At 37.4% G+C, this 12,213-nt stretch overlaps 1 protein-coding gene and 1 long non-coding RNA gene across 5 annotated transcripts in view; one reads left to right on the forward strand and one right to left on the reverse strand.

The window, feature by feature from the left end:
* PATJ (PATJ crumbs cell polarity complex component) overlaps window positions 1–12,213 on the reverse strand; it is a 366,822-nt gene that overhangs the window by 251,519 nt on the left and 103,090 nt on the right. For all 4 annotated transcript variants that reach the window (XM_058717189.1, XM_058717188.1, XM_058717187.1 and 1 more), the window contains exons 19-20: window positions 6,705–6,824; window positions 4,507–4,902 (exon numbers count right to left, since the gene is read on the reverse strand). In XM_058717189.1, the coding sequence (XP_058573172.1) occupies window positions 4,507–4,902; window positions 6,705–6,824 (516 nt within the window). The remainder of the gene's footprint in view (window positions 1–4,506; window positions 4,903–6,704; window positions 6,825–12,213) is intronic.
* LOC131504643 (uncharacterized) overlaps window positions 9,997–12,213 on the forward strand; it is a 36,010-nt gene continuing 33,793 nt past the window's right edge. Inside the window, exon 1 of the long non-coding RNA XR_009258083.1 lies at window positions 9,997–10,064. This is a non-coding gene — a long non-coding RNA (uncharacterized LOC131504643). The remainder of the gene's footprint in view (window positions 10,065–12,213) is intronic.

A 12,213-nucleotide genomic window follows, 5' to 3' on the forward strand; every position in this document is an offset into this window, starting at 1 on the left:
ATTCTGTCTCCGTCTCTCTCCCTGCCCCTCCCCTGCTTGTGCACTATCTCTCTCACTCAAATATAAAGAAACATTAAAAAAATTAAAAAAAAAAACACAATAAGATACTACTTGGGACCTATTTAAAAAAACAAAAACAGGGGCGCCTGGGTGGCTCAGTCGGTTAAGCGGCCCACTTCGGCTCAGGTCATGATCTCGCGGTCCGTGAGTTCGAGCCCCGCGTCAGGCCCTGTGCTGACAGCTCAGAGCCTGGAGCCTGTTCAGATTCTGTGTCTCCCTCTCTCTGACCCTCCCCTGTTCATGCTCTGTCTCTCCCTGTCTCAAAAATAAATAAAACGTTAAACAAACAGAAAACAGGTATTGGCAGGCACGTGGAAAAACTGGAAAATTTGTGCACTGTTGGTGGGAACGTAAAATGATACAGCTACTGTGGAAAACAGGATGGTGGCAACTCAAAAAATTAAACATAGAATTACCATATGAATTGCCATATGCAATGTTGCATCTGGGGAAATACCCAAAAAAATTTAAAACAGTTATTTGAATAGATACTGTATACCAGTGTTTGCAGCAGTATTATTCGTAATAGCCTTAGGTAGAAACCCAGATGTTCATCAAGGGATGAAGGAGTAAACAAATTGTGGTATATACATACAATGGAATGTTATTCAGCCTTACAAAGGGAGAAAATTCCAACACATATGACGTGGATGAAACTGGAAGGCATTATGCTAAATGAAATAAGCCCCACACAAGAGGACAAATATTGTATGATTCCGCTTATATGAGATACTGAGTCAAATTCTTAGAGAAAGAAAGTAGAACTATAGTTTGTTGCCAGGGGATGAGAGAAGGGAAGAATGGACAGTCACTGTTTAATGGGTACAGACTTTCAATCTGGGAAGATGAAAAAGTTCTGGAGATGGATGGCGATAATGATTGTACAATAATGAAAGTGTATTTAATGCTACTGGAACTGTAAACCTAGAATGATTAAAATGGTGTATTTTATGTTCAGTATCCCCTCCTTATCTGTGGTGGACACATTCCAAGACCCCCAGTGGATGCCTGAAACCAAAGATAGCACTATACCCTGTATATACTGTTTTTTCATATACATGCATACCTATGATAAAAGTTTAATTTATAAATCAGGCACAGTAAGAGATTAACAATAACTAATAAAGAAATAGAATATATTCCAATAAGAGTTATGTAAATGTGGTCTCTTTCTCTCTCAAAATATCTTACTGTACTGTAGTCACCCTTCTTTTTAGGATGATGATGTGAGATGATAAAATGCCTAAGTGACAAATAGCGAGGTGAATGGTGTAGGCACATGTTAGGCTACTAGTGACCTTCTGACACTGTTGGAAGGAGGATCATCTCTTTCCAGACCTCAGGTGACCGCAGGTAACGGTACTGTGAAAGGGAAACCACAGGGACTACTAGGATGTATATTTTACTACAACTAAAAATAAAAAAACAGATCTGTAAATCTTGATGGTTTCACCCTTCAATTAAAATGGAGAAATGAGTGATAGAGAAAGGTAAACTTAAGTAGCAGGTACTACAAATATAGTTACGTCTGTACCCCAAAATGGATATTACAATAAAGACAGAAATGATAATGTTCCTCTACCCTTCTGGAGGGCACTCTCTAAACAAGAGTATTGAGAATTATATATTTATAAAATAATCAAATGTTTTAACAATCTACCCAGGGATTGTAATATTAGATGATAAATTTTCATCACAGGAGTATATTTCTGAGAGGAGGGTAAATAAAGATTCAAGCCCATCCTGATCTTATGTGTGTAACTGTTATAGAGAATCAGAATATTCTATCAAAAACATGCCACTTTGGCATAAGGATTATTTTGAGAGGAAGACAAATGAGAAACAGCACACACAGAAAAGCTATCTTCCCCTGATTCTTGATCACTAGAGAGGACACTAGATTTTGTTCTGTTAAGAGATGGTACCAAGAGAAACATACATAACAAAACAGCCCTTATCTTCCATCAATTTCCCCCTTATATTTACCTTCCTACAGCTCTGACCCTAAAACCTAAACTCCTTTTCCTTTGTCTTGTTACTTCTCTAGAAATGTGTTGTTCTTTGTTAAAATGCCATGTAAGCCCGAGTTCTAAGCACCCCTTTGAGTTATTCATCACTGAGTTTCTTCTGCTTGTGTGCATGCCACACTTGTTAATAAATTGTTTTCCTTTTGCCAATCGTTCATCAGCTTGATTTCCACGGCCCAGACACAAAACCAATGAGGTTAGAGGAAAAAAAAACTGTCCCTCCCCTACACTGTCATCATTGTGGAGTCCAGAAAGGGAGGAAAAGAGTTAATGCCCCAAACAAGAACATATAATTATTTAAAGAAAATAAAATTTTGTGCAGACTAGACACATTAGGTCTGAAACAATTTTAATCAATGCCACTTTAGAAGGTTTACAGAGGTCACCTCACAGAATCAGAAATGGAAAATAAAAAGAAGGAAGCTAGGAAATTTAACAGAGATTCAGTAATTAGAATGCATGCCTTTCAAACTGTGAGCACTGAATGTTATAAACCAGCGTTTCAAATAGTAATTTAACAAACAACAGAGTAAGTGGTTGTATTGTGAAGATCATTGCTATGTGCTTACGAATGGAATTCTTTTAAAGCCTACTGCCTTGCAAATGAGTAGTTGAGATCAGGATAAAATTTTGACTGATAGTATGGATTCAAAAATTACTGTATCTTGGGGTGCCTGGGTGGCTCAGTCTGCTAAGCATCCTCTTGGCTTCAGCCAGCACAGGTCGTGATCTGACAGATAGTGAGATGGAGCCCCACATCAGGCTCTGTGCTGGCAGTATAGAGGCTGCTTGGGATTCTCTCTCTCTGTCCCTCCCCCATTTGCACTTCCTCTCTCAAAATAATAAAATAAACTTTAAAAAAAAATGACTGTATCTCAAACAACTTAGATGAAAATTAAGATGGTGTATCCAGAAAGCTGTGTTATATGACCAAAAAGTGATTCTAGTGGTAATGGAAATATGGACATTCAATATGTGTTGAAAGAATCCAAATAAATCCAAATAAAATTGCCATTAAATGTAAGAATAAGCAAAAAAATTTAACATTTGACAGTGTTTAAAATGTGAATGTTTAAATTTATGATGTAAATATTGTGAATGTAGCTTTGACTATTTCATCTAGAACCCTAAAAATTTATACATAAAAATGGGCCTCTTTTTCAGGTTGCCTTGTATTTGGGTAAATAGAAAATTTTCCTTATAGAATAAAGCCACAAGTGACTATTTGTGAACATTAACTAGTCTGTGATTAGAATTTGTTCCACATAACTGGATATTCTGTTTGAGTTCAAGTACTTAGGGGTATAGGAACAGGACCAGCAAGGAAAGAAAGCACCAATGTCAATGGCAACACACCAGGTGATTCTCTGTTACTTCTTCCTATATCCAGGTATTATTCACATAATCTTAAAATATCTGTTCTCTGGTAGGCTTCCCAGAGTCCTATATCATGGGTAATCCTCTAGGGTCCATAAATACAGCTTGCAGAGCACCTTGAATAGCAGAAGGACCCATAGCGTTTGCAAAAGGGGAGAAAGGAAGATAGGTTTGAAGGAGGAGGGAGCACAAAAACCAGCCTTATGAACCCTGTAATAGAGCAAAGAAAGGCCCACTCCCCACAGCACTGCAAGAAAGTGGCTGACCTCCGTGAGGGGAACAGTGCACTGTACCTAAACATATTGCTAAGTGGCCTTTTAAATATCCCTATATAATAAGTTTCTTTTCATTCACCTGGAAATTAATCTTCAACATGAAATGAACAAACCAAAACATTAAAAAATGTCCCTAATGAAAGATTCCAATTGGTGACCAGTTAACTCTAATTTTATAAAAATAAAGTTTATTGGTTATCTAATAGCAAAGGCAAACCTATTGAAATATAATGCTTTCCTGTCAAGTTGAAAACAGGTAGTATCACAAATGTAAAGATAATTTTTTAGAGTTCAGTGACCTTCTATTTAGTATGACACATAACACAGAACAGTGTGGGTAAGCAAGACATAAACAAGAGATCTTTAATTAATTTTGCCTTGATTTTTCCCTGATAAATACTATGTGAGAAATACAACGCTGTGTTTCTCTCAGAGATAAAAAATCACAAATGGCCAAATAGCTCTTTTTTGAAATGGATAATCTAGAGAAATAAATCACTTAAAAAATCAAGGCAAAAACCACTATAAACCACTATAAAAGGCAACTGCAGCCTATTGACTCTCACTAGAAGTTATATAATACAGAAAAGATGAGTTTATACTTACAGTAATACACAGTACGGTGTATCTTGGAAAAATGATTAATTACAAAAATTACCTTTTCCATTACATTTTTTTTTTTTTGAAATGCACAGGACTTAGCAACAGGGATAGGGAGGGAGGGGAACAGAATGGGGGGATGTGGAAGATCTGTTCTCAACCCTTACCATGTTTTCAGCGCTGTAGCCATACTGCTGTGTTTCCTGGGAATAGATACTCATCATGGACCTTGCTTCTTGAAGCTCAGGTGGTTCACTGTCATGTAACCACTGTGTGCCAAAATGAAGTTCCTTCACGGAGGGAACAGGAGCAGCCTCTTGAAGGTGCGAAGAGGCATACAAGTCCATGGACTGAAAGCGATCTTGATACAGCTCATATTCTTCATCCACAAGCATCTCTCTTTCTTCCCCCATCTCTTGCAACCTGGGAGTCAGAAATTCACGCATCTCCCAGGCCTCCTTGCTGTTGTCTATCTCTTTTTGTTGGGACTGGAAAGTCTTCCCCAAATCTAGGAACGGCTCATCTACAAGTTCCTCTTTATAATAGGGTTCATCTCTAAATCCCTGTAAATAAAAGTTGCAAAATAATTTGAATTCCCCCTCCTTTAAAGCGGCACTCTATACATTAACTGGAAGGTTAACCCGTGACAGAGCCACAGTGACTACATTCCATGCCTAGACACAGTTAACTTGAACGGCTCTCCATCACAAAGGAGGAGAAATAAATGTTCACTCCCACACAACCCTCAAAGCAGGAAAGGGACAAACAGTTAAGAGGCAGAAATCTGCCACTGGCAAGGTGAATGACTATTCTAAAAGGTTCGTTACACATTAACCACCTAAAACTTCTCAATCAGAAATAAGAATTTTGTTAACTGCTACATGAATATTTAACTCATTCATCTCAGAGAAAAGTAGTACATAAATATAGATACACATCATTCTATTCCCTAAGAAAGCAAAAACTTAAAAAGTCAGGATTTTCAAGCTTAGCTAATTCAAAATAAATTATGGCTATTGAAATTATCAAAAAGCATTCTCCATAAACTAAAGATATGGGAAGGAGGTCTCAACTACTTTGAGTATGACTATTTTATAATATGCCTATGTAACAGACATGTAATTTTTTCATCTGTACTGAAATTACATGGCAAAAAGGAATGAATATAGAATGCTTTCTAATTAATTTATATTTTACTAATTAGAAGATCAAGTACATGCTACTGAAACTAAATAGTCACATATGTGCAGAAACTTTGTTGAATTTCCAGGTAATGCCTGAGAAATGTATGGGTTTGCTGAGCCTCTAACCTAACCCTGGAGAATCCTCAGAGTGCTGACCACAATGAGGCCCAATTCCTCCTGAGAGATCAGTGACATTTCCTATTTGGAGACCTATTCATTAAATATTATCAAATGTAAATTCATGGGATGAATCATTACTTCCCACCTTTATATTATTATAGCGTATCAAATACAGCAACCTAGTTAATTTTTTTAAAGGTGTATTTACAGGGTATATTTAAAGAAGTCATATACTTATGAAATTTTACCAAAAAATGTTGACACTAAAAAACCCACAATGTACAGTATAGAAATAAACATCAGGGGCGCCTGGGTGGTTCAGTCGGTTAAGTGTCTCCGACTTCAGCTCAGGTCATGAGCTTGCAGTTTGTGGGTTCGAGCCCCACATTGGCCTCTGTGCTGGCAGCTTGGAGCCTAGAGCCTGCTTCACATTCTCTGTCTCCCTTTCTCTCTGCCCCTCCCCCCACATCAAAAATAAACATTAAAAAAATATGTAAAGAAATAAACATCAGTTTGAGACACTGTCAAATAAATTATGCAAAAAATATCACCAGATGGTTGTTATCAAGTAAAGCAAAACCATACACCATTCTCTACCTGCAAAGAGCAAAATAAGCACAATTCATTTTAAGAATAAAAAAGGAAAAGCTTCAAAATATACTTCCTAAAATTAAAGCATAATGATGGTTTTGACTAAATAACTTTTCTTTAGAAAGTACTGAATGAGAAGTCCTTTGGAATAGCTCTGTTTTCTACAGCATTTTAAATGCAGGTCTATTTTCAAACATATGTTCTACCCTCAAATATTTAAGAGTATATTAGCGATACAAAATCAGATATGTTTGTGCTTTGAAAATGACTCATATCTGGCCTATGTTATTTATGAAGCCAATGTCATACAAGAGGGAAACCATTTCATCTTAAAAAAATTAAAAAGAGAGGAGGATCATTTAATTTGAATCTCTTTAGCCTAGAGAGTGAGAACAAGCTCTTGTCTTCTTTTTTATAGCAATGTTAGCTCACAATAAACCATTCAAATAGGAAATCAATTTACTAAATACCTGGGGTGCTTCGAGTATTAAAGATGAATTTATATCATGAATTGTTTCTGAAAGTTCAGTCTTGTCTTCATTTCTGTTTGAATGTAAAATATAATGACTTTCTCCCTCTTTATCATCTTCCTGAAAATAGAAGCAATTTTTTTTGTTTTTTTATGCACAATTGAAGACATGTTTTTGTCAACTCTGAAGCTATTTTTTATTGACATATAACATTAAACACTGTATCCATTAGACGTACAACATAATAATTCGATATATGTATATTTTGCAAAATGATTATCACAATAAGTTTAGTTACATCGGCAACTTTCAAATATACAATATGGTATTGTTAACTGTAGTCACTATGCTGTATATTACATCCACAAGACTTATTTATAACTGGAAGTTTGTATCTTTTGGCCACCTTCACCCATCTTGCCCACCACTCCTCACCTCTGGCAACTAAAGAAGCACTTTCATAACCAAGAAAATACCTTAGTTTTGAACTCTCTTCAGATTAATTCTCATCTTTCCATTAAATGCAAGGACACAACAAACTTTATGCAAATTATATCATTAGAACGAACTTTAATAATTAAACAGAAAACCATATTCAGGCCAAAGCTTCTCAAATTTTTGTTTTCTTTTTAAGTATTCCCTACACTACATACAAAAGAATGAAACTTGACTGCTTTCTTTCATTAAACTCAAAATGGATTAAAGTCCTAAGCATCAGACCTGAAACCATAAAAATCCTTAAAGAGAGTACAGGCAGTAATTTCTCTGCCTGTGACATCAGTCATAGCAATATTTTTCTATAGGTCTCTTGAGGCAAGGGAAATAAAAGCAAAAATAAACCATTGGGACATCAAAATAAAGTTTCTGCACAGCAAAAGAAACAATCAACAAAACTAAATGCCACCTACAGAATGGGAAAAGATATTTGCAAATGACATATCTGATAAAGGGTTAGTATACAAAATACATAAAGAACTGATACAACTCAATACTCAAAAATCAAATAATCCAATTAAAAAATGGGCAGAACAGACATTTCTATAAAGAAGACTTCCAGATGGCCAACAGACATATGAAATGATGCTCAACATCATGCATCATCAGAGATATGCAAATCAAAACTACAAAGAAATATCACCTCACACCTGTCAGAAGGGCTAAAATCAAAAACACAAGGAACAACAAGTGTTGGCAAGGATGTGGAGAAAAAAGAACCCTTGTGCACTGTTGATGGGAATGTGGACCGGGGTAGCCACTGTGGAAAACAGTATGGAGGTTTCTCAAAAATTTAAAAAGAAATATCACATGATCTAGTAATTTCACTACTGGGCATTTATTCAAAGAATATGAAAACACTAGTTTGCAAAGATATATGCACTCTTATGTTTATTGCAGCATTATTTACAATAGCCAAATTATGGAAGCAGCCCAAGTGTCCATCAATAGATGAATGGATAAAGAAGATGTGGTATATATGGACAATGGAATATTACTCAGCCATTTAAAAAGAATGAAATCTTGCCATTTGCAACAACATGGACAGAGCTAGAGAGTACAATGCTAAGCAAAATAAGTCAGAGAAAAGACACCATATGATCTCACTCCTATGAGTGAGATGGAATTTAAGAAACAAACGAGCAAAGGGAAAAAAAGAGAGAGAGAGAGAGAGAGAGACAAACCAAGAAACAGACTCTTAAGTATAGAAAACAAACTGATGGTTGCCGGGGGTGGTAGGGGAGGTGGGTAGGTGAAGGGGATTGAGTGCACTCACCATGAGAAAAAAAATTAAAAAAAAAATGTTTAATGGTTATTTATTTTTGAGAGTGAGAGCATGAGTGGAGGAGGGGCAGAGAGAGGTGGACAGGGAAGTGGGCTCTGTGCTGACAGCAGTGAGCACGACGTGGGGCTCAAAATCACGAACAGTGAGATCATGACCTGAGCCAAAGTCAGACGCTCAACCAACTGAGCCACCCAGGTGCCCCCGAAATGATAATTTTTTTAAAGAGGGAAAATTCAACAGAGTAACAAACGGAAGTTTCACAAGGTTGTCAGAAGATCAAATTACCAAGTCAGTATCATTACCGCCACTTCAGTAGTAGCTAATTTAATAAAAATGTAATAGAAAACAAGACATCATTCACAAAGGGGGAAAACTCAGTAAATTATTTCAGAATTAAATTTGAAAAACACTGCACAGAACATTTAAGGAGAAAACTGTAAAAGAAGATCTGATTAAATAAAGAGACATACTATGTTTACAGGGGAAAAAAAGGTATTTCTTAAATTAAAAACATCACTTACTACATCACTTACTAGTAAGTAAGGTCCTTACTAAAAAAAGGACCTTAATATTAAGAAATGTATCAGGGGGCACCTGAGTGACTCAGTCAGTTAAGCTCTGGGTCATAATCTCACGGTTTGTGAGTTCGAGCCCATATCAGGCTCTGTGCTAACAGCTCAGAGCCTGGAACCTGCTTCAGATTCTGTCTCCCTCTTTCTCTGCCCCTCCCCTGCTTGTGCTCTGTCTCTCTCTCAAAAATAAATGTTAGGGGAGCCTGGGTGGCTCAGTCGGTTAAGCATATGACTTCAGCTCAGGTCACGATCTCACGGTTTGTGGGTTCAAGCCCCACGTTGGGCTCTGTGCTGGCACTTCAGAGCCTGGAGCCTGCTTTGGATTCTGTGTCTCCCTCTGTTTCTGCCCTGTCCCTGCTCACGTTCTGTCTCTCTCAAAAATAAATAAACATTAAAAAAATTTTTTTTAAATAAATAACGTTAAAAAAATGAAAAAATAAGTCCCATTCAGTTAACATGAAAATATATAAATATGTTATATTTGTATAATGTATACCTATATATGACTTAATAAAAAAAAGTCACGTTCTCTTAACTTTTATATATTCATAGTCTTTCTGCCCCAAGCTGACTTTGGGCCACCTTCTTCACACTCTCTACCCCACTTCTGCGGAGGACTGAGTTGAAACCTCAGTAAACTTTATGTGATCAGGTAAGTGACCACCAAGTGGACAAGAGAGAAAGAGACCTCAGAGAAGATCCACACATCACTATTTACAGCTCGTGAGCAAACAGTTTTGCTAAAAGTGCCCAGATGTTAAAGAAGGAATCAATGGTCGTTCCACTAAGAATTTTTTGCCATCCTGAAAGTGACCTTTCTCCTCATCCCTTTTGTGGCTTCCCGCTCCCAGGTATCCTGGAAGACTTCTACTCACAGGGAAAAGCCTAGGCAAAGGTCTACCTCACAATTACTACATTCCAAAACCCTATCAGAATGTGGCTCTGATATCCTGAAATCTCTGCAGCCCTACCTCTGCCAGGAGCAGCACAGGAATCCACACCCAACTGGTAACTAAGTTCTCTTTTTTATACTACCTGACACTTCCCTTAAACTGCTTCACAGTAAAGTCACGCCGTCCAAGTCCTCTAGGACATAAATAGTTTGGGAATTCCTCTGGCAGCCCAAACAACTAGGCAAATAATTATCGGGTAAAATCTATATGAAATTCCCCCCCCCCCCACAATGAGAATACCAAGAAGATGAGAGCCCACATAAAAATATCACACTCCTCCCCCCCACCAACTTAATTTGTCCAGAAATCAAACCAGGCATCTCATGGTGTTGGCCACGGCAACAGTCAAACAGCAAATATGCAATACAAAGTCGAGAACTTGATTAGCTGTGTGCTATACTCCATTTTGAAATATTTGGAGTGCTGGATAGTATAATATACCGGCATCTTTATGGGAAATTCATGAAGGCCATGAGGTTCCCCAGTACATAAATACAGGAATCTATATCTATATATGAACATATCTGTATCTACCTATGCTTATGGACACATGTAGTATGTTAACATACTCATGTAGTATATCGATGTATTTCTTAAAGATATTAGGAGTTCTCTAGGATTGTTCAGTCTTTTCAGAAATGAAAAAATAGGCTCAGGGAAGAAGAGTGGTGTACCTATCATCAAATTCCTAGTATGATGTTTCTCAAAGTGTGAAATTCGGCGTCAGAATTACATGGGTGATTCACTGAAAAGGCAGATCCCTAAATAGCCATCACAATGACTAGAAGAAAATCTCTGAGGGTAGGACCTGGAAAACTGCATTTTAACCACCTCCCAGGTGATTAAATATATTACATATCTTTGAGGTGAAACCCACTAGGCTAACTCATAAGAAAGCTAGAAACAGAGTCCAGGTTTCTTAAAATCCAGTCCTGGCACTCTATGAAGACCATCTGTCTGTTTCAGACAAGCTATGCAAACCAAGGTAGCAACAAGTTAAATATATAGCACTGTGGCTAACAGTGCAGGGTCTGAGGCCACCTTGCTGAGTTTATACTCTGTCTCTTACTAGTTACATCACTATGGATAAGATGCTCAATTCTCTGTGTCTTGATAGGCTCATCTCTAATGAGGGTAATAAGAACTACCTCTTCAAGTTGCCAAGAGCATTAAATTAGTTAATGCATATAAAGGGTTTAATATACTGACATATGGTAAGCACTCAATAATATTTTCATACTGCTTGAAAATTATCTTGAAGTATTTTGTTAATTGGGGAACCTCAAAAGCACCCTAACTGTAATGTGGCCCTCAGTCATAAACACTAATCTGACCCCATACGAAAGATTAAACAGTAAGTGGGGTGCCTGCGTGGCTCAGTTGGTTGAGCATCCAACTTCAGCTCAGGTCATGATCTTGTGGCTTGTGGAGTTCAAGCCCACACCGGGCTCTGTGCTGACAGCTCGGAGCCTGGAGGTTGCTTCAGACTCTGTGTCTCCCTCTCTCTCTACCCCTCCCCCGCTCACACACTGTCTCTGTCTGTCTCTCTCTCAAAATAAAAATAAACATAAAAAAAAAAAAAGATTAAACAGAAAGGGGTGCCTGGGTGACTCAGTCGGTTAAGCATCCAACTCTTGATCTCAGCTCAAGTCTTGATCTCAGGATCGTGAGTTCAAGCCCCATTTTGGGCTCCATATGCCCGCCACCCAAAAAGAAGATTATGCAGAAAGAGCACTTAAAGATGACTTGGCCACATAGACTTCTAGATCCTAGGGGTTATGAGGCACTTTGATGGGCAGAAAAGTGGATTAAAATCTCAAATCTGTATGTTAAAACGATATAGTTACTTGGATTTCAACTTATCATGACATCTCAACATCATTCCCAAGTGAAAGTTAAAATGCACAGATTTTAATTTATATCATAAGGAATGTGATGAGAACTTACAGATCTGTGCTAAAAGCATAAAGCTAAAAATAATAGTAAAAGTGGTAGGAGGACTAGTAACGTTAGCAGCTACTATTTATGTAATGTGCTAAGCACTTAATGAACATAATCTTTAGTCCCCCCAAATCTTACGAGGTAGACATTATGTTGCTAATTTTTTAAGTCAAGGACATAAGAAATTTGTCCTAGGATACACAGAGAGTAAGCAGTGGAACAGGGATTTGAAAGCAGGTGCATCTGTCTCCAAAACCATGTTC

The sequence above is a fragment of the Neofelis nebulosa genome, chromosome 2, assembly GCF_028018385.1.
Source record: "Neofelis nebulosa isolate mNeoNeb1 chromosome 2, mNeoNeb1.pri, whole genome shotgun sequence".
NCBI classification, from domain to species: Eukaryota; Metazoa; Chordata; class Mammalia; order Carnivora; family Felidae; genus Neofelis; species Neofelis nebulosa.